The 19,811-nt window shown below is 44.0% G+C and overlaps 2 protein-coding genes and 1 long non-coding RNA gene across 3 annotated transcripts in view; 2 read left to right on the top strand and 1 right to left on the bottom strand.

Moving 5' to 3' along the window:
• Positions 1-170: 170 nt before the first annotated feature.
• On the top strand, positions 171-1,577 carry LOC134452390 (uncharacterized). The gene is made up of 2 exons (XR_010035451.1): positions 171-418; positions 1,312-1,577. It is a non-coding gene; the product is annotated as an uncharacterized LOC134452390 (long non-coding RNA).
• A 3,296-nt stretch (positions 1,578-4,873) lies between these two features.
• Positions 4,874-7,102, top strand: atg101 (autophagy related 101). The gene is made up of 2 exons (XM_063202320.1): positions 4,874-5,482; positions 5,912-7,102. The coding sequence occupies exons 1-2, from the start codon at positions 5,231-5,233 to the stop codon at positions 6,314-6,316; spliced, it is 657 nt and encodes a 218-aa protein (XP_063058390.1). The 5' UTR covers positions 4,874-5,230; the 3' UTR covers positions 6,317-7,102.
• A 768-nt stretch (positions 7,103-7,870) lies between these two features.
• zbtb21 (zinc finger and BTB domain containing 21) overlaps positions 7,871-19,811 on the bottom strand; it is a 17,020-nt gene continuing 5,079 nt past the window's right edge. The window contains exons 4-10 of the mRNA XM_063204192.1: positions 19,621-19,811; positions 18,568-19,051; positions 17,575-17,910; positions 15,844-16,017; positions 14,723-15,001; positions 13,825-14,046; positions 7,871-13,096 (exon numbers count right to left, since the gene is read on the bottom strand). The exon at positions 19,621-19,811 is cut by the window's right edge and continues 522 nt beyond it. Coding sequence (XP_063060262.1) covers positions 11,699-13,096; positions 13,825-14,046; positions 14,723-15,001; positions 15,844-16,017; positions 17,575-17,910; positions 18,568-19,051; positions 19,621-19,811 — 3,084 coding nt within the window. The 3' untranslated portion in view covers positions 7,871-11,698. The remainder of the gene's footprint in view (positions 13,097-13,824; positions 14,047-14,722; positions 15,002-15,843; positions 16,018-17,574; positions 17,911-18,567; positions 19,052-19,620) is intronic.

The raw sequence follows: 19,811 nt of genomic DNA, 5'->3' as shown, positions 1-19,811 counted from the left end.
AGTCTGGAGTGTAGCCTACACATACAGTGATATAAAAGCGTTTTCACTGTATAAAAATCATTTCCCCAATATGTAACCTCTGCCACAGTAGGATTACTGAAATTAAATATTAGGCACATAGAAATAGGGATCCGTATGTGTTATCAAAAATTGAATTATAAGACAGGACCATTGACAGTAAATAGAATGGACGCCAAATCAACGCTATTTGCCATTCAACGCTTTGAAGCCAGATTTGGGAACATTCCACCTTACATTCCACCTTAGCAACGCCAACGCAGGTGCTGATTGGACAACAAAACACCCAATCAGAGAATGCTCAGTTCAAGTCATGTCCCGCCCCTCCCACAAGGGTGAAAAATTAATATCACGCTGCGAGGGTGCTACTGAACCAACCCACTTTTCGGCTGTGCGACTGGTAAGTGTCAATAAAGAAACCTTGATTTTCATTGAAACATAACCCATTAAAAACCTGCTGATCAATAAGTGTGGCGAATATCAATACATAACGGTAATGAAATCTTGAAGGGTAGTTTACAATAGCACTTGAGTAATATTAGCTTAGCTAGCGAGTCCCATCCTCATGTCACCCACTTCATCACGTTGTAATTGATATGTTATGACAGGAAAAAAATGACTATTGCATACAAGTTGGACAGTCTTACAATGCAATCTGCGACTATAGTTAGTAAAACAAGTAGGCTGGTGATCACTCAAAGCAGGACATAACGTCGACGTTGTGTTTTGATTGAAAGCAATAGCCTACGTTCTTGTGCTGCCATGTCTGTGGGCATGTTCTTCAAAATATGTTCAAGATCAGATTAATTGACCCCCACGTACTTAATGCATTTAGCAGCTATCCACAGCATAGACTCCAGTAATTCATCATCAGATGTGTAGGCTTTGTATAGGCCAATTTGAAGTGCCACCAGAAATCTTGATGTGCCCTGTATTTAATTTCTAGCCCACCACACACAGTATCCTGACGGTGGTGTATAGTAGCTAAACAGATATGAAAGGTCAACACACACTACTCCTAAATCGGTGTCAGAAAATGCCAATGTACAGCTATTACAAAGATATTTGTCACTAGAATTACTGAAGTAGAACATGAAGTGACATTGGAGTGAATTACCTTTATGTGCAACGGTTGTTAAAGCATGTATGACATTTTTTAAATGATGTGGTGTGTTTGTATATGCTTGAACATCCCACAGACAAAACAGCTATCCAGCTATTTTCATACACCATGGTACCAAAGCTTCCTGATTAAAACTTCCTGGTTTATTTTCTTCATATTTGTTCATTCAGATGGGTGTGTGGCGATCATGAAGATGGAACCTGCCAGCGAGCTCCAGCTCCAGCCCTTTATCCTCCATTTAATAAGTCATTTACATTTCATTAAACGTACCTCATGTCTCAACCAATATGACTTAAGTAATACATAGTACTGCTTTCAATCCCTGAAGCAATGTGGTGACCAACAACACAAGAAGAACCCCTATATACATGTACGTCATGCGTCGTGTTGACGTTTAACTTGTTTCTTTTTTAAATAAACACTTACTATTATCATCCCAATGTTTCTTGTGCTTGAGACCTGTATATTAACATGCTTTTACCATTTGACTTCTCATAATGCTGAACAGAAAAGGCCAGAACAGGTTTTTCGTATGTGTAATGTATTTTTATATAGTGCTTAATACAAACGCACACAGGCATTACTTAATAACTACTTACAATTTCAGGATTTAGCAGTACAAATTGTGTAGTTTATTTACATATTGTTTTGGTTTGTATAAACCAAACAAAACAATTTTTGTTTGTCCTTGCAATAACCACAGCAACACCATGGAAGGCCCGTCACAGCAGCTGATGATGGGCACTGTCAGATTTGGTTTGTCCATGTTCTGAAAAGAGCAAGAGAAAGGGTTGACAAATTATTTTAGACAGTTCAGATAGTCAGGTGTCTGAACAAAGGCCCAGTGGCCTCTGAATAAGAGGCTTAGTTCTGCCTGTTGTAGCTAATTGTAATATGATGTTATGGACCAAAAGCCGTGAAAGACAGATGAAACTTACAGGCGACGCGGATGGTGTCCTTGCCAGCTCTTGGAGGTCCTCAGGTGGCTCTAGGCCACACACAGTAATCAGTAGTCCGCGGGGCCGTGGAAGTCCTCCACCTGCTGACGGGTCACGTTGATCACCACCTCCCACATCTGCTGGCCTGAAACACACAGCAGTGGATATAGTACCAGTTATATTTTATTACTATACACAAACATATGAGGGTGATCGCTTTACTCGGGAAATAGGTCTTAGGTATAGAATCAGGAAGCATAATGTAAAAAACTTTTAAAAAACTAACATCTAAGTGTAGGCCTAATTTCAGTCTCACTTGCTGATGTGTTAGGTTTGTTATGCTTGGGACATCATACAAATCACTTGGTTACATTTTGTTTATCTTCGCCTCATAAGAGCCACACAGCGCAAGGCTATGGATTGCTAGAACCAGGCTTGTGATAATGACTCACGTGTGTAATATAGTGTAGAGATGGCAGTCGTGGCAGTGGCTCAAATCCTTATCCAGGAGTGGTCCTTCTCTGGTGTGCCTGCTGAGGTGTACTGTTCAGACAGGAACAAAAAAAGGCACATGGAGGGTAATGAGAACAATATCCATTTTGTATACAAACAACTTTAATAACTTGTATATTAGTGGCAGGTTTTGGGGTTAAAAAACATGTCAGCATGGTATGAATATCCAGTAAATAGATACTGTATGAGGTATATTTCATTGAATGGCACTCGACCTGTATGCTACACTACAGCCATGGATATGGACAATAGTCTTGTATTTTATTAATTATAACAATAATAGCTGTACAGAGGAATTGGATCTCAGGTCTAGGGTCAGGAAGCATATTGTAAAGGTAGTATTTGAAAAATTACTAAAGACCACATTCACAAGGCAATTTACAGTACCTCCTAGGCTCTTGAGTTCCCAAGGAGAAATGTGCTGTGATTCTTGTTGGGACATCGCATCTGCAATGACAGAAAACATCACAAGGGAGAACATTACTCCTAAGAGGAACGATGGCATGTAATTGGCGTCCATAGTTTTACAGACAAAACGGTACCGTCCACATGCAGCACAATGACAAACATCTAACTTCAGCATGTGGGTATCAAACATTCAACTTTCACATGTCAACAGCCTCAGGATGAATATGCACAATATTAAGACGACAGATAAAACATTAAACTATAATCTCCCGGTTGCTCGCGCAAAATTTCGCGGTATGAAAATGACCTCCGCGAATTATATTAAGCAATGTCTCAACATAAATTCTGCTAACTGAGTCACCCTACAATATGAACAATAACTGAGGAATGATGCATTTTGCAGGTGTACGCCACAAACCTAGAACTATTCTAGTTTATGTGCTCAGACTATCCGCTGAAATGAAATTATAGTGAATGATGACAAGCAAAACTATCTAACCTGTCACCTGTGCAATGTTACGGTTTTGCTATTTAACTTCTAGCTAGGCTTGGGATGTGAAATAAACAAACCCAGCCAGTCAGGCAAGTCACCTGACGCCGAAGTCCTGATTGGAAATTATGGTATGCCACCACAACTTCTACAAACAAATAGTATGTCAGCAAACAATCCACCACCACCAATGCCCTGGATTACTAAATGAGCTTGAAATTTACCTTCACCAACTGTTGTGTAAAGTCTGAGGTGCATGTAGCATGCTGAGGTGAATTAGTTAGCATAGACACGAACCAAGGATGTCTAAATAAAACAGATTTGCACCTGCTACTCTGCAGTAGAACTGATTAAGTCTACACTAAACCCAATGTACGTCAAAGAAACACAGTTTGCTTATATACTTACATTAAACATTCATGTTAGAAGTTACTTACAGACCGACAGATGCCAAGTCACTTTAATGGCATGTTTGATGGAGACACGATGCAATAATAGAGCTAGTCTTAGCATCATTACACTCAACATGTCTCGCAGACAGCGCTTAAAAACAAAAAAACAAAACTTGAGGCACATGCCACAATGTATTTGCCCGCCATATTATGGCTATTACTATGACCACCGTGTTATTTAAGTCAATGTATTTTGCTATGCAAACAAGTTTGTCAGTCATGTTGGTCAAACAACTGTAATAAAATGTTTCATTTTACTTACCTAAACATCAGCGCTCCAGCTCAGAGTACCGATAAGTACACCCGACTTCACAAGGAGATGGCCAAACAATGGCAACAGTAGATCAATCGATCGAGTTGATGTTCAAAGTTTATGAAAGTATCAGGAGCAACACACAGATAGAAAAGATTTCCCAGTCCCAGCCCAGGCACGCACAGCCAAGTAGTAGTCATGACGACGGCCCTCTCAGCGTGCGCCTGACTGAAAAGAATCCCAACTGTCAATCAAACCATCTTCTGATGCTCATTGGTCAATTTAACTTTAATATCTCTCTAAAATAAAACTTCACCACAAAAAAAGACCACCCTGGTAAGTTGGAGAGCAAGGGGACCTACTAGATGAGCGAAAAATGATCCCCCTGGAGTGGCATTTAAGGGAGATACAGGGTTTTATGTCTCTCATAGGAATGAATGGGATTTGGCCATTTTTTGGTCTTTTTGGGTCCAACCTTGGCTCCAACCGGGCTCCAACTTGGCTTCAACAATGAAATAGAATTTTGGCCTCCATTCTATTTACTCTCAATGGACAGGACCCATGGAGGAAAACGGGGAACCTGTATGAATTTGTACATAAAGTTCCAAGAGCTGGCAGCTAGAGACTGTTTGGCACACTTCGCTATCCGTAGTCCTGTCGTCGTTGTTTACTGATTAAGCCACGCCCATTGTTGTCAAAGGGACAGTCGGGGTAGCAGATTTTTTTTCTGACATCGGATAATATCTATGACTTTTTGCCTGAAAATGGAGTGATACGTACAATTCAAACCACAAAGGCAACCATCACACAATTTCAGATGGTTGAAAAAAACATTTCCTATCCTTGACTGTATTTTACAGCTACATTTGAGAGCGTTATCAAGGTAACCTTAGCCTACGTGGGCTAACAAAATAGAAGGCCTCTGACACGAACGAATTGTTTACTTTACGAGAGGAGGGGGGCTCTTGCCCAACATCTCATCGTTCGGCAGTATTTGTCAGAGTTGTCCAAGCCTCTGATAAATAAAAGAAAAATATGAATTGCCGCTCGGAAGTCTTGGAGGTGTCGGTGGAAGGAAGGCAGGTGGACGAAGCGATGCTAGCTTTGCTACACACAATACTGCTGCACAGGAGCACGGGGAAGTTCCATTACAAGAAAGAGGGCACATATTCCATTGGTACAGTTGGTACACAAGATATCGATTGCGACTTCATCGACTTCACTTTCGTGCGAGTGTCATCCGAGGAACTGGACAGGGTCATCAGGAAAGCTGTGGGGGAATTCAAGGTAAGTCCAGTCAACTAGGATACACAAAACTTGCAGACCATTATGTAAAGGGATGCCATCACAAATCCAACATGTCTAGCAACTAATGGCTTTTTTTTTAATCAACAGCACAATACAAACAACGTACACTCATGACTTTCTTACAACCAGAGCTCTAAATTAATGTTTTTCACCACCAGTCAAATGGCTAGGCCTAGATCGATGTTAATCTTAGCCAAACACTCACTAATGTGGGTCAAAGACAAAGTGACTATTAAGTTACTACCAGCCAAGCTGAAATTTCACCAGCATTTGGCCAGTTGGCAGGTGAACATTTAGATTCCTGCTTAGTGCTTACAACAGCACATTGCCTGTATTCCAAACACACAGACAGACTAAGTGCATATCAATAATGGGTTAATTCTGTCACCTCAATCTCTGTTCCCCCAGGATGCCCTGAGCAACACTGGCAGTGACGGCGTGGGCCAGATCTCTCTGGAGTTCTACCAGAAGAAGAAGTCCCGATGGCCCTTCTCTGACGAGTGCATCCCCTGGGAGGTGTGGAGCATCAAAGTCAACGTCGTCAACCTGGCCAACGAGCAAGAGCGTCAAATCTGCCGCGAGAAAGTGGGCGAGAAGCTGGGCGAGAAGGTCATCAACATCGTGGAAGTCATCAACCGTCACGAGTACCTGCCAAAGATGCCCACGCAGTCGGAAGTGGACAACGTCTTCGACACCAGTCTGAAGGATGTGCAGCCCTACTTGCACAAGATCACCTTCCAGATCACAGACTCTCTGGGTGCATCTGTCAGTACTACCATGAGGAGACTCATTAAGGACACGTTGGCGTTGTAAGAGTGAGAGCACTGTGTGTTCTCTCTCTTATTGATAAAGACCAGTGATTTGCCCCTAGGATTCATTAGATAGAATCAAATGCCACATGTTTAAAGTGACCTAGTATTTACCCGTCCAGTTCAACCAGGCAATCGCCTGCCTGAATTGGACAAGTAAAACCGGGTCACTTCGAATATATGGCACTGGATTGTAAATCTGTAAGTAATGAATCCAGGTTGCCCATTACCGATAAAGGCCCTGTAGGCCTTGTATATTTTTGAACAGAGAATCACAGGCTATGGGCCTAATCTACTCATCTACTGACTTAACCATACACACTACGTAATAGCCTATTGTATAATAGAATTGACTCAGTTCTAGACACATCACACCATATTACTACATTTGCATGTATCAGCAAGTCTTCTTCCATTAAGGCTCTCAGAGGGCCTTTTCTGTTCCCAACGTCATGAATCACAGTTTGCCTTTTAGACAACGCAACCATGGCTGTGCTTATTGCTGTAGAATTGTAAAGTGTACATATTTGCAAAGGTTAATTGAAGAAAGTGTGAGATTTGATTCAACACAGGCTGTCCACCTTGCACACACACTCTACTCTTTCGAATCAGCAGTTAGTCAGTGGTCTGTAACATAATTATTAGCTATTCAAAATCCCAATTATGATGCAGTTAATTATTTTGTATTTAAAATTCTTTTCTTTTCATTTTATGATTGTTTACATTATCTATTGTCGCTGTGATGTAAAAATTCTGCTTCCTTAAGAAAATAAACATGGAACTGAAATGACACACTGCCCTTGTTGCTTTCCTACATGAAGCTGCCAAGTTAATCCATCGCACAGCTACACGCTATTAGTATGTAGTTTCATCTCCATACAGGTCTGAGTTTTAACGTGTAGATCAGGGATAGGCAACTGGAGGCCCGGGGCCCATATGCGGCCCATAGATAAATCTCATCCAGATTGAATGACCAGATTTTATTGAATTATGATGACAGATTAATACTGAATCAATTTGTTAATCTGTCTAATTATACTGTTGGCCAATAGAGTATGCTTCTATTTCTATCGAACAAAATGGGCAGTCAGTGAGCAACCAACTGCACCTCAGAACTCCAGGAGTGCGTTACAATATGCGACCTTGCCTCCTATACTTTGCTTGTCTCCTCGTACCAGGACGTAATATGTCATGTTGACATCACTGTCAGCAGCATTATATTTCAATATCTTGCAAAAGCTCAATTGTAGAGTATTTTTCTCATTTGCAATTGGGATGGTGAATGAAAAACAGTGCCTAACAGTTGTTGTGGCTAGGCTGACAGCTGGGAAACTTTATCGTTTTCTCCACGGAGGAGGGGCCAGGAGGCGGGACGAGGAGACAAGCACAAGTGGAGGAGGCAAGGTCGCATATTGTAACGCACTCCAGGGATATGGTCATGAGGCCAACGTGGCCATCCTCATTATAAAAGTTGCCCTATCTGCTGTAGATAGATGCACATGTTAATTGTCCTGCGACTTAATGTAAATAACCAAACACTGAAACGAAGATCTTTCTTTAGTTTCGCATGAAATACTTTATTTCAGAAAACGAGCACAGAAACCGTAGAAAAGAGCACTAAACACGAAGGTTTATGTAGAATCCATAAGCCACATCATTGCAATCATATACAAAGGTTATTGCGGCAATACATTATTAACAAAAAGATTTTTCCATAAACAGAAAATACAGATAGAAAATTGAACAGAGACCATATACAAAGGCTGTCTTTTTAATGCGACAACATTTTTTTGTCATTATCATTCATTTCATTCAAGTCTTTCAAATTCATACAATCTCAAAAATAATTTCCAAAAAATCTGAAGATCAAATCTATGCTTACATGTCATGCGCTGACAAAATCCCATGTAATAAAATAAACATAGAAAATGTTGCCCCCTGAAAGATTTCCAAAATATGTTCTACTTGGTCCCTCGTTCCCTTGACCACCCCCTTTCTCTTAGGTTCCCCTCTTCCCCCCCACATAAAGCGCATCTTGTCTGTAATGTGAGATTATGAGGGAAGGGGGAAATAAATGTGATTAGATGGCCAGATAAACTAAATAGTGACTTACTCTTCATTTACCCACTATTAGGGGGACTCCTATCTTAACTATTAATATTGTTCAAAGAAAAGCTGACTTTTCAAACCTAATAATTAATTTGTGACTTCATCTGTCATACTAGATTTTTCATTAAAAAATATGCCAAAATAATGTACTATATAATTGTGGAGCAGAAACTAGAGATTGTTTTTGCCATTGTGCTTGAGTAATACTTGTGCAAAACCTTTTGAAATAAAATCACAATCATGACTATTTACAAACACAAACGTGGGTATCGATCTCCAGCTATGTCTGGGGCCAATACTACAAAGCAGGTTCAGGAGTAAATCATCTAATAGACGAGCCTGGACTTCTAATTTTGTTAAGAAATGAAGACTCCAGGCTCTTCTATAACATGATTTACCTCTTAACTTAACCTGGTTTACTCCTGAATCAGCTTTGTAGTATAGACCCCTGGTGGAAATGAAACTTTTTTGTGTGTTTTTTGTCTTGGTTGCTGTGGGTTTAACTGATGTAGCACCCTAACAGAATACCCACCTGCTGTTATTACAGTTTCCACAGCCTTTTTCTATGCAGGGGTGCATTTCCCGAAACCATAGTTGCTACATACGTTAGCTGCTTTGTTGTTTGCAATGCAATTTCCCAGACAAATACCCCAGCAGTTGCTAACTGGCTAACAATTACACTTTCGAGAAACGCACCCCTGTTGTGCAACTCATTCTACTGCACTGGAGATCCTCACCATCATACGTACACAGAATAATACAGATCCACTGTACAGAAAGTCAAAGCCACCCGTCTGCAGTTCGTATTTGTTCTTTACAGTCAAACCAATGACGTATTGTATTATATGGTCTCAGCTGTACAACTTATAACAGATAACAGTGCCATTCAAGTAAAGTACAATATTATGCTGATATCAAATCTATAAACATGACAAAAGAAACTCATAACCGTTCTAGGTTATGCTATGCCTCTATTTAAAGCAGGAAAAGGTGTTTTGTCTTTTGTGGACAGCAAGACTGAAGATGCTTAAAACCATGTAATGTCTTTGAGGCCGAGAGCAAAGATGTCCCACACACACTTCCGCAAGGTGTGAACAACACATGATCATGTGACTGACAATCAAGGTGTGTGTTTCCCAAAAGCACCCTAAGTACTACCTTAGTATGAGGCGCCCCCTAGGCAATATATCAGGTATAGCATCCCACTAGTGAACGTTTACATATTCACTGCTTGTTTCACTACTTAACCGCATATGTACACAGAGTTGTATAACATTGAAATAGAGGTATTCTTACAGATGTAATTACAACAGTAGTACTAAATTAAAAAGTTTAAACCATGTAATTATTATACCACTAATGTTGTAATTACATTTATAAGAGTACTTCTATTTATTCTTCTACTACTTCATACAACTCTGTACGTGCATCAACATAAAATGCTTGAGAAAAAAGTATGCATGATGAAAAGTGATGTAAATAGAAATGTTCCGGGATGTGTGACCTTTTCCTGATACATTGCCTCACTGGCACCTACAGTACTTACACAATGTGCATTTGGGAAACACAGTCGAGATCAGATCAGAAGAAAATTGAGCTGGGCTTTTTTTTTTGTCTTAAAGAAATAGAAGAGAGGCAAGACATACAAAGTGCTATAGGTCAGTAAAATATTCACCACCGGCTGCTACACCATGGCAGTTATTCACTCACTAATTAAAGGCAACCTCGTCAGGACATGTCAACTACTGTGCCAGCACACGAGACGATGCGGACCAATCCGAAGCAAGAGCACTTAGTTAAAGTTTCTAAGACTGCACCACTAAACTTCTAAAATAAAGCACTTTCTTCCAAGAAACCAACTCACGGACTTCTCATTGGTACAAGGGTTAAGCATTTACATTACTTTGCCTACGCGTACGCCCTACCACATACTTTAAAATTTCAAAGGCAGATGAGAGAACTCACATCAAGTAAGCTATTCATTTTTTGTTTTGTACACATTCTTGTTTCAATCCAAAAGGCAGTAATTTATGCACATCCGGACTCTACTGCAATACATTTGAACTGCAATGGACTGCTAGGCAAAACCTTTCCCCATGTCATCTGTGGAAAGAAATGTATTATCTATTTCCATTTTTTTTGTGCCAGGAAATTTAGTCCACCCAAACATAGACCATAATCTCATATCTGTCTTGTTGTTGCACCACATTAGTGCACATTCATTGGGACGTTTGAGAGGAGAGGGGTTGCACCACTGTTGTTTCTTAAAGCTTGAAAAGAAAAGAGGAATTAGAGGAGTTTGTATAGATATCCTGACCGTGGTGTGACAAAAGAGTTAAGTCGCAACACACAATATAGAAGTCAAAATGAAAATTTGATCTTGCTTCCATGTCGATTGTGGCACTGTGTGTGTGTGTGTGTGTGTGTGTGTGTGTGTGTGTGTGTGTGTGTGTGTGTGTGTGTGTGTGTGCAGGCGTTGGGACTGCTGGCCACAGGGCAGGTCTGACCAGGGTGAGAGTTTTGGGGCAAGAGCATGTGGTCAAGATTTTTTTGCAGGATGGTAGGGGAAGGCTCGTCACTATTCATGAAGGGACTCGTCCGTGATTGCTTGATTCCCTGTGAGACTTCACCTCCACCACCAACATGGCATCATACCAAAGCGTTAAGAGATAACACGGCACGTTGAACCGTCTATCGCATTTGTTGTGCATCATGGCTTTGTATGTTAACGTGTGCTCCACAACGCCCTGTGACAGGTTAGGGTTTAGGGATGGTTTTGGTCTGGGCACAATTTCGGCATTGCCCTTGCTTGTGAAATAACAACGCCTTTGCATGATGTCAGCCTGCCTCCACATGACCTCTGTGGGGTGTTAGGCGCACCAAGGTGAATTACGCTTTGAGGAAAGCCTCACCAATACCAGGGTTAGAGTTAGGAATAGCGTTTAGGTTAGCACAAACTGAAGTTTGTTAGAGAGTACGGCCCTTGGAGGAATTTGAAGTGGCCCCTCGAATGAAAAAGGTTCTCCACCCCTGCCCTATGTATTCAAACAAAGCCAATTGGAGCCAATTGTTGGTCCCCTAGGGGAAATTCTTTCTCTGCACTTTATCCCATTTGGACTAGTGAATCACATTGAAGTACACACTAGTCCATAGTAGTATTCCTTACTCTAACCCCCCAAAAAACCTGGACAAATGATCCTTCCTGAATAACTAAGAGCCTATCCCATTCCCAACCCCCCCTGCAAGACAAGTGTCTGAGGTGGTGGTCTGGTGACGGTCACAGGCGGTTGTGGCTCTGCTCGTGGCTCCAGAGGCTGAAGGCCGTCTTGAAGGTGCGGTGGCACAGCTTGCACATGTACTGCCTCTTGAAGGTGAGGGCGGAGAGCGTGGGGGCGTGGTAGAACAGCGTGTCCGACTCCTGAGGGCTGAGCGACGCCGCCCCCTCTGTCCCCTCCGCCTCATCCGACACTTTGGACTGCTGTTGACTGCTGTCATCAAGCCCCACCCCCTCGCCATCAGACCCCGCCCCTCCTCCCTGTCCTCCTCCCACCGTCTTATTGGCCGCAGGCCCCACCACGGGCGGTTGCTCCTCCTCTTCCTCCACCGGCGTGGCAGGTGTGGTGGCGGCAGACGACGATGACGCGGCGGCGAGTCCGACGGGATTGGGCGGCGATACGGAGATGGACAGCGGAGGAGGGGAGGAGGGGGATGAAGATGACGCACGTCTCTCCAGCGACAGCTCCCTAGCAACGACGCCCGCGGTGGAGGAAGCGGTCGCCGTAGCAACAGGAGGGGACGGACCGCCGCTCCTCGGCCCGGCGGCACCAGCGACGTCAGGGGGAGACGGGCCGCTCCTGATGGGCCCTGTTCCGCTAGCCGCAGAGGCCTCGTCCGAGGGCGACGCCGACGAGGTGACCACGTGCGACTGGAAGTGGCTCCAGAGGCGGAAGTTGGTCCTGAAGGCCTTGTGGCATATGTGGCAGATGAAAGGCTTCACGTGACACAGCAGCTCCTGGTGGCGCTCCAGGTCCTTATGGGAGCTGAACAGCTTGCCGCACTTCTCGCACGGCCACACGCCCGGCTCGTCCGATACCCCCGCCGCGGCTGCTGCTGCCGCTGCCGCCGCCGCGCTAGCCGTTCTCCTGGCCATGGCGGCCATGATGGCCTCCCTCTCGTCGCTCACCTCCTCCTCCACCGGCTCCTCCTTCACCGTCAGCTCGCCGTGCTCCCCCCCCTGCTGCGAGGAGGAGCCCACGCTCAGGTCCTCGGGCCCGCCGTACGATGAGTCCTCCTCCGAGTCAAACATGGACGCCGACAGGTGGCGGTGGTGGTGGTGGTGGGGAGGTGGAAGGGGAGGAGGAGGAGGGGAGGAGGGGGAGGAGGAGTCGCGATAGAAGACACCACCACCACCACCACCACCACCACCACCACCAGTGCCGTCCTTTCTAGCGTCCAGAGGTGAGTCTGACATGGATCCCGAGTGTTGATGGTGGTGCTGGTGCTGGTGGTGCAGGGGTGGCATGGCAGGGTGTGTGCCCGGGCCGTGGAGGGAGTCTGGGGTAGCACCACCACCACCGCCGCTGGGTAGGGATGGGGAGGCCTGGCTGTGGTTCTCCTGCAGGCTCAGGGACAGCTGCTCCCGCACCGTCATCATGTTGTGATTGTGCACCTCCACCTTTTTACATTACACATACACAAAAATGATTAGCTATTTAAAGGTACACTGTGCAGGAAATGGGCAAAAAGGTTACTGCAACTATGCTGCGAATTGAAACTGTTGCCTATTGCCAAATTTGATCATTTCATGAAAGTAATAAACTAATATTTTCTAGTATGGCCCAAGTATTTTTTACAGGCCCAAGTATCATTTTTACAGCTAAAAATGGCTATTTCTGGAAATTCAAAATGGCGGACCATGGAGAAGATCCCCCTTTTCATGTAAGAAAAGCGTGTTTTTTAAGTCAAAATGAATACTTAGAATTTTACGGTGGTGGTAAGTATTCATGAAAAAGGTAACATTAGTGAATGGGCAGCATGAATTCTGGAAATAAACAACTAAAAATCTCACACAGTGTCCCGTTAAGCCTTTTGCATCGTCATGTTTTCCAAAATGCACAACGGTACAACATGTGAATAATGACATAATGTGCAATGGAGCATCACCAATATTCCAGGTATTTCCCCAAAAAAATCTGGCTTATTTCCAAAAATGGCGCAGCACCGGTAGTATCATTTCAAAGTAGGAGTTGGTACCTGAAGACAATTGTTTTACATTACATTATGTGTATTCTACTCTTTATTAAGCGTCAATAAAAAATATCACACTACCTCAACTCAATAGTCAATAAGCCTGCATCAATCAATCAATCAATCAATCAATCAATCAATCAATCAACCAATCACCTGGTGTCTCCAGATGCTGAATGAGGATTTGAAGGTGCGCATGCACTCCAGGCAGGTGAGCTTCTTGTAGTCGCAGTGGGCCTCGTGGTCCCTCTTGACCGAGGGGCTGGAGAAGCGCAGGCCGCAGTAGGGGCACACCGTGGCGTGCCGACACCCCCGCTCGTGATCCCCCTGCTCCATCGGGGACGACAGCTTGGCGTTGCACAGCTTGCACGGGTACACCTGCTCAAGGGAGGGATCAAGACAAACACACTTAATTCATACAACCAGGCAGAGAAATCTGTTACTTTTCTTTTTTTGGGGGGGCTTTTTCTGAGAGGAGGGACAGGAAATGAGTGGCGGGAGAGAGATGGGGAAGGGTCGGCAAAGAACCTTGGCAATGACAGAGTCGTAGTGCATTACTAAAGGCCCTGTGTTATGTCATAGTAGAATGGTACTATGGTTATTAAGCTTTCAATGACTATGACAGCGTGCCCCAGATGGTAGGGCATGCATTACGGGGTTACAATAGATGGGACATAAACACACCTGCTCCTAGGGCTGCACGATAATGGAAAAAATTATAATCACGATAATTTTGGTCAATTATTAATCACGATTATTGATTTTTTGCAGATTTTTTTGAAAATTATAACAAGATGAAATATAACCAAGAATGAATGATATACGGGATGAGAAAAATAAAATGAATTGTCATAATTATGTAAAGGCAATAGTATGAAACTTAGGTGGACAGATTTCTGTCCAGAAACACCAGCTTGTCAGTATGTTCTGGCTTAAAGGATGCTCTCAAGGTTAGGTCACCATTGCCATGATTAAATCACGATAAAAATTTCGACTCCGATTTCACTAATTTATCACGATTTTCGATTATTTTCGATTAATTGTGTAGCCCTACCTGCTCCTGTCCCTGGTTCTCCTTGAGATGGGCCTCCAGGTCCTGACGCTCCCCGTCTGGCCCTCCTCCTCCTCCTCCTCCTCCTCCTCCTCTCTGGTCCATGTGGCGGTCGCCAGCGTCCCCGTCCTCGTCCTCATCGTGCTCGTTCTCCACCGGGTGCATCTTCAGGTGCTGCTTGAACTGGGACTGGAACCAGAACATCTTGCCACAGTAGGGGCACACGTAGGTGGAGCGCGACCGCAGGCTCTTGCGGCCGAACGGCTGCTGCGAGGCCGCCTGCTGTACGGAGGATCGAAGATGGAGGCAGAGTGAGTCAATGGACAGTTTACACTTACCGGTACTAATGCAATCATCCAATCGTTACATCTTTGCTAGTACCAAGGATGGGTGCGCTAACTATTGTATAGTTACATCTGGCACACATGATGCAGCAGCTGTGTGATTGCGAGAGTAATTTCCTGCGGGACAAATAAAAATAATCTTGAATCTTGAATCTTGAATCTTTGCTAATACCAAGGGATGCGCTTCTTCAATGCATCATTGCTAACGAAGTTGCAATGCAATTTCCCATTGGCAATCCACTAAGTTGCTAACTGGTGATCAACAGCATTGTCAAGAGACTGGGTCCTGAATCAAAAGTTGTGGGCATCAACAATAACGCACAACACAAAAAAATATATAGATTTGTTATTCTCTAACTCTAACGTTGATGATGTCACAGTGACTTTTTATTTTAAAAATTAGAAGCGGGACGAAACCTGCTTGTTATGAGGGCAGTGATGTCCATACATGTTATGGGTGGTGGCGTACCATAAAGAAAAAAATATGAACAGTTTAGTTTGTGCCTTCAACTCGTTGCCCAAAGGAAGACGTTACTTGGATATGACAAAACCGAATATCTTCGGGAGGGCTCCAAATGACACAAAACTACCATGGGTCACTAGAACATGATGTAGTAATGTGAAATCAAGGGCCCAATATAAAAAAAAACGGTTTTCTCCTTTAAAAGAAAATGCTTATGACACCCCCATATACGAATACAAGACTGGACAACGTTTCCCTGAGTAGAATCAGAATGTCTTAGAATCAGAATTGAGAATCAGAACATAGAATGTCTTTACCTGCAGGCTCTGTTTGTTCCTCCTGAGTTTCAGCAGCAGGGCCTTCTTGATCTCGCGCTCCCGCACGATGTCGATGAGCTTACGCTGGAACTTCTCGTCCAGCACGGAGTAGGAGCTGGAGGAGGCCGCTGGGTTCTGCACCACGCCATGCTGTGTCTGACAGTGGGTCCACACCTTTAAAAAGCACAAGCACTTTCACTTACATGCATTCACATACATGCTCACACACTGACGCGCACACACACTCACACTTTCCAACACAACACTCTGTGAAGCGTCCTTGGGTGTTTTGAAAGGCGCTATATAAAATGAAAGTATTATTATTATTATTATTATTATTATTAAAAGGAGAGAAGACGCGCTCACACGACTATCTCCTAATGATTCTCACAGTTCTTCACTGGGTGCTGAATCCCACATAAATAAACCATAAATGAATGGAAGAAGCAAAGGACAGCACTCTACAGATTTTTTTCTTTGTTTATTCGCCCACGTGGGCAAATAAACAAGGAAAAAAATCTGCAGGGTTCCCACACCTTTTTCATGAACAAATATAAGCACTTTTCAAGCACCTTCAAGCACCAACATTTCTGTTTTCCAGCACCTTTAAATGGCCGCGGGAAGGGGGTGTGTGGGGGTCCTCCCCCAGAAATTTTCGAGTTTTTAAGATGCAATTTCCTGCATTCTAATCAATTTTAGGGTGCCGAATGGCAAATCCCACCTGACATCTCACTCCCTCAGAAACAATTTATTTCTATTATTTGGCTTACCAAGTTTGACTTTACACAAATTTCAAGCACTTTCAAGCACATCACCAAAAATTCAAGCATTTTCACAACCTTGAAAACATTTAATTGAAATTCAAGCATTTTCAAGGAATTCAAGCACCAGTGGGAACCCTGAATCTGTAGAGTGCTGTCCTTCGCTTCCTTCATTCAGAATGAATGAATGAATGAATGAATGAATGAATGAATGAATGAATGAATGAATGAATGAATGAATGAATAAGGAGAGGAACCGCATTCTGGACCACGCCATGCGGTGAAGGAATGAATGAATGAATATATGAACTAGAGCTGGGACTCGATTAAAATGTTTAATCGAATTAATCTACGTGTATAGGCTTTGAAATGAATTAAACGAATTAATCGCATTTTAATCGCATTTATTTATCTGACTTGTACATGGATTTTGAATAATGACAATAAATAAGCTTAATCTAAAAATATTGTTCATTTTTAAAAGAAGAGAGAACTCTTCTCAATTTCAGCGGACTGTTCACCATGAGGCGAAATGCTGCCCTCCACACTGGTCTAATCCAGAACTATGTAGCTATATTATAGTGCGATTAAAAATTAGTTGTTTTTTTTTAATCACGTTATTTTTTGTGTGATTAATTAATCGAAATTAATTCATTAATGTCCCAGCCTAATATGAACTAGAAGTACTAAGAGTGTGCAAACCTCCGCCATGGCCGCCATGGTGTCACTGACATCAAGAGAAACTGATCTTGAAGGAAATGAAAGTGTCCAGCAGCAAACACAATATACGACATCAATAAGGGGTACCACTCGTCTACTATGCGGCTGACCCGGGTTCGATTCCAGCAGGGGTCCTTTGACGACCGTTCCCCATCTCTCTCCCCCCACGCACTTCCTATCTCACTGTCCTATCATACAAATTAAGTAAAAAAAGACAAAAAAATCTTTAAAAATAACGGGTACCAAATACCTTGAAGTTGGTGTGGAACCTCTTGTGGCAGATGTCGCAGGCGTAGGGCTTCTCTGGGTTGTGGTACATGTTGACGTGGCGGTACAGGCCGGCGTTGGAGCGGAAGATCTTCAGGCAGTTCCAGCACTTGAACATCTTGTTGGGCCTCAGCTCTCCGGGCTCCTCGCTACCGTCCCCCCCACCACCACCGGCGGCGGCCATGTTGGAGTTCGCCTGCTGCTGCTGCGGCTGTGTGTTGTTGTTGTTGTGCGCCGCCACTGCCGACGATCCAGTGTCTTTGTAGAGTAGGGTAGAGTAGAATAGAGTAACTTTATTAATCCCCAGGGGGAAATTCAGGTATCCAGTAGCTTACATAAATACACAAATAAACAAATGCCCACATGGACATTTCAAGACACAAATAACACAGGAATAGTCAGGGAGGGGAAAATTAAAATAAAAATAGTAAAGATAAAGAATGTGTAATATGTAAAAAAATGTAAAAAAATGTAAAAAGGTAATTGTGCAAAAAGACCTTCTGTGACTTGGGATAGACCATGTGCTGAAAAACATGCTCAGTCAGTTAAGGTAGACGGTCTTAACATGACCTGGAACAAGTGTTGACAGATACATCTAAGACAGTGGTTCTCAACTGGAACAGTCTTGGGACCCACCATTTTCCACTCTCATCCGGTTGCGACCCCATTTTTTTAGCGTTCAAGTAAATTCAATGCAATTCTCAAAATGTAACCAAGACTCGAATGACTGGTTGCACGCTATCTATCTCGCATAAAAATTCAGATTGTATCTATGACGACAGATGACTCGGAGTTCACTAGCCTATCAAAATAAAAGTTGTTGTAGGAAAAGTTGGATATTTTTTTTTTAGAATTACATTTTTTTTTACACCAAGGCTTCGTGACCTACCCATGACCCCTCCACGACCCACTTTTGGGTTGCGACCCACCAGTTGAGAAATACTGAGCTAAGATATAGTAAGTGGTGCTCACCGGCCGACATCCGAGAGCGCTTGTACGGCCCCCCACCGCCGTGACCCCCGAGCCCGTCCAGACGCGACCGGCGCTTCCCGGCGTGGTGGTTGAAGTACCCCTTGGGGTTCTCGCTAAAGTTCATCTGCAGGTCGCGGAGGTTGACGGGCAGGTTATCGCCGACGGTGATGCGGATAATGTCAGAGGGGTCAGCCAATGGGCTGCTGGGCTCCGTCTTGACGTGGACCTCCGTGGGGGGCCCCTGCCCGTCCCCCCTGCCCCCAGCGCCGCCGCCGCGGTCGTACAGGTTGTGGTGTCGCGGCCTCAGTATGAGCGGAGGGACGCCATGGGCGGCGCTGTGCAGCCTCTGCTCCCCAGCAGCTCCGGTCAGCGGCCCTCCTCCTGCCATCTTGGCGGCCATCTTGACCACAGAGTGCTCCCTGTTGTGCGCGTCCTTCAGCTCCAGAGCGGGGGAGAAGATGGGCACGGGGCTGTCCATGGACAGGGACCTGCACAGTCAAAAATTACAGTGTTAATTCAACACTTCTAGAAGGGGTTCCCAACCTTTTCCAACTTGGGGCCCACTTGAAATTGTCACAAATGTTCGGGGCCCACCTCTGACGCGATTACGAATAAAACTCACATAAATCAGCAGCAACACACATCGAAATGTGATTATCATTTTTAGAATATTATTTCAAGGCCCACTTGGTATACCTTCAGGGCCCACCAGTGGGCCCCGGCCCATAGGTTGAAAATCACTGACTTAGAGAGTCGACTCAGACATTTTCAGGCAAGAACCTTGCAAGACACAACACTGATGAGAGTCACACACTAGATACAGTACATGCCCACTCAGACACTGACCAACAAACACCACATTGATGACAGTGGCCTCATATACATTTAATACAGATTTAATTCAACTTAATTCTGAATGAAGCTTAATTCCGCTTTGAAAGCATCATGGAAACACTTCACAATTCGTAATTAAATGAAAGTGCAACGTAAACTCGATGGAACTAATTAATTCCTGAATGATTACCGGTAATTATGAATTGAAAACAAAATGTCCGACCTGCGCAGGAGGCTCTTGATGAGGGGTCCGCTGCGGTCCACGGCCGCCTGGTGTCTCTCGGCCAGCTGTCCCGGTGCTCCTGGCCCGGCGGGCCTGCTGGGGCTGAGGGAGTGCGGCGCCGACGAGAGGCGGTGGTGCTCGTCCCCGTCCCCCGCCAGCTCCACACTGGAGTCCTGCTGCAGCAGGCTGGC

The sequence above is a fragment of the Engraulis encrasicolus genome, chromosome 7, assembly GCF_034702125.1.
Source record: "Engraulis encrasicolus isolate BLACKSEA-1 chromosome 7, IST_EnEncr_1.0, whole genome shotgun sequence".
NCBI classification, from domain to species: Eukaryota; Metazoa; Chordata; class Actinopteri; order Clupeiformes; family Engraulidae; genus Engraulis; species Engraulis encrasicolus.
Note: the sequence above shows the minus strand (reverse complement) of the source record. Positions and strands in the feature narration are given on the sequence as shown.

Excerpts from the sequence above, each read along its gene's own strand:
- atg101 (XM_063202320.1), top strand. The coding sequence starts at position 5,231 with ATGAATTGCCGCTCGGAAGTCTTGGAGGTGTCGGTGGAAGGAAGGCAG. Across the intron at positions 5,483-5,911 it reads AAGCTGTGGGGGAATTCAAG|GATGCCCTGAGCAACACTGG; the intron begins GTAAGTCCAGTC and ends CTGTTCCCCCAG.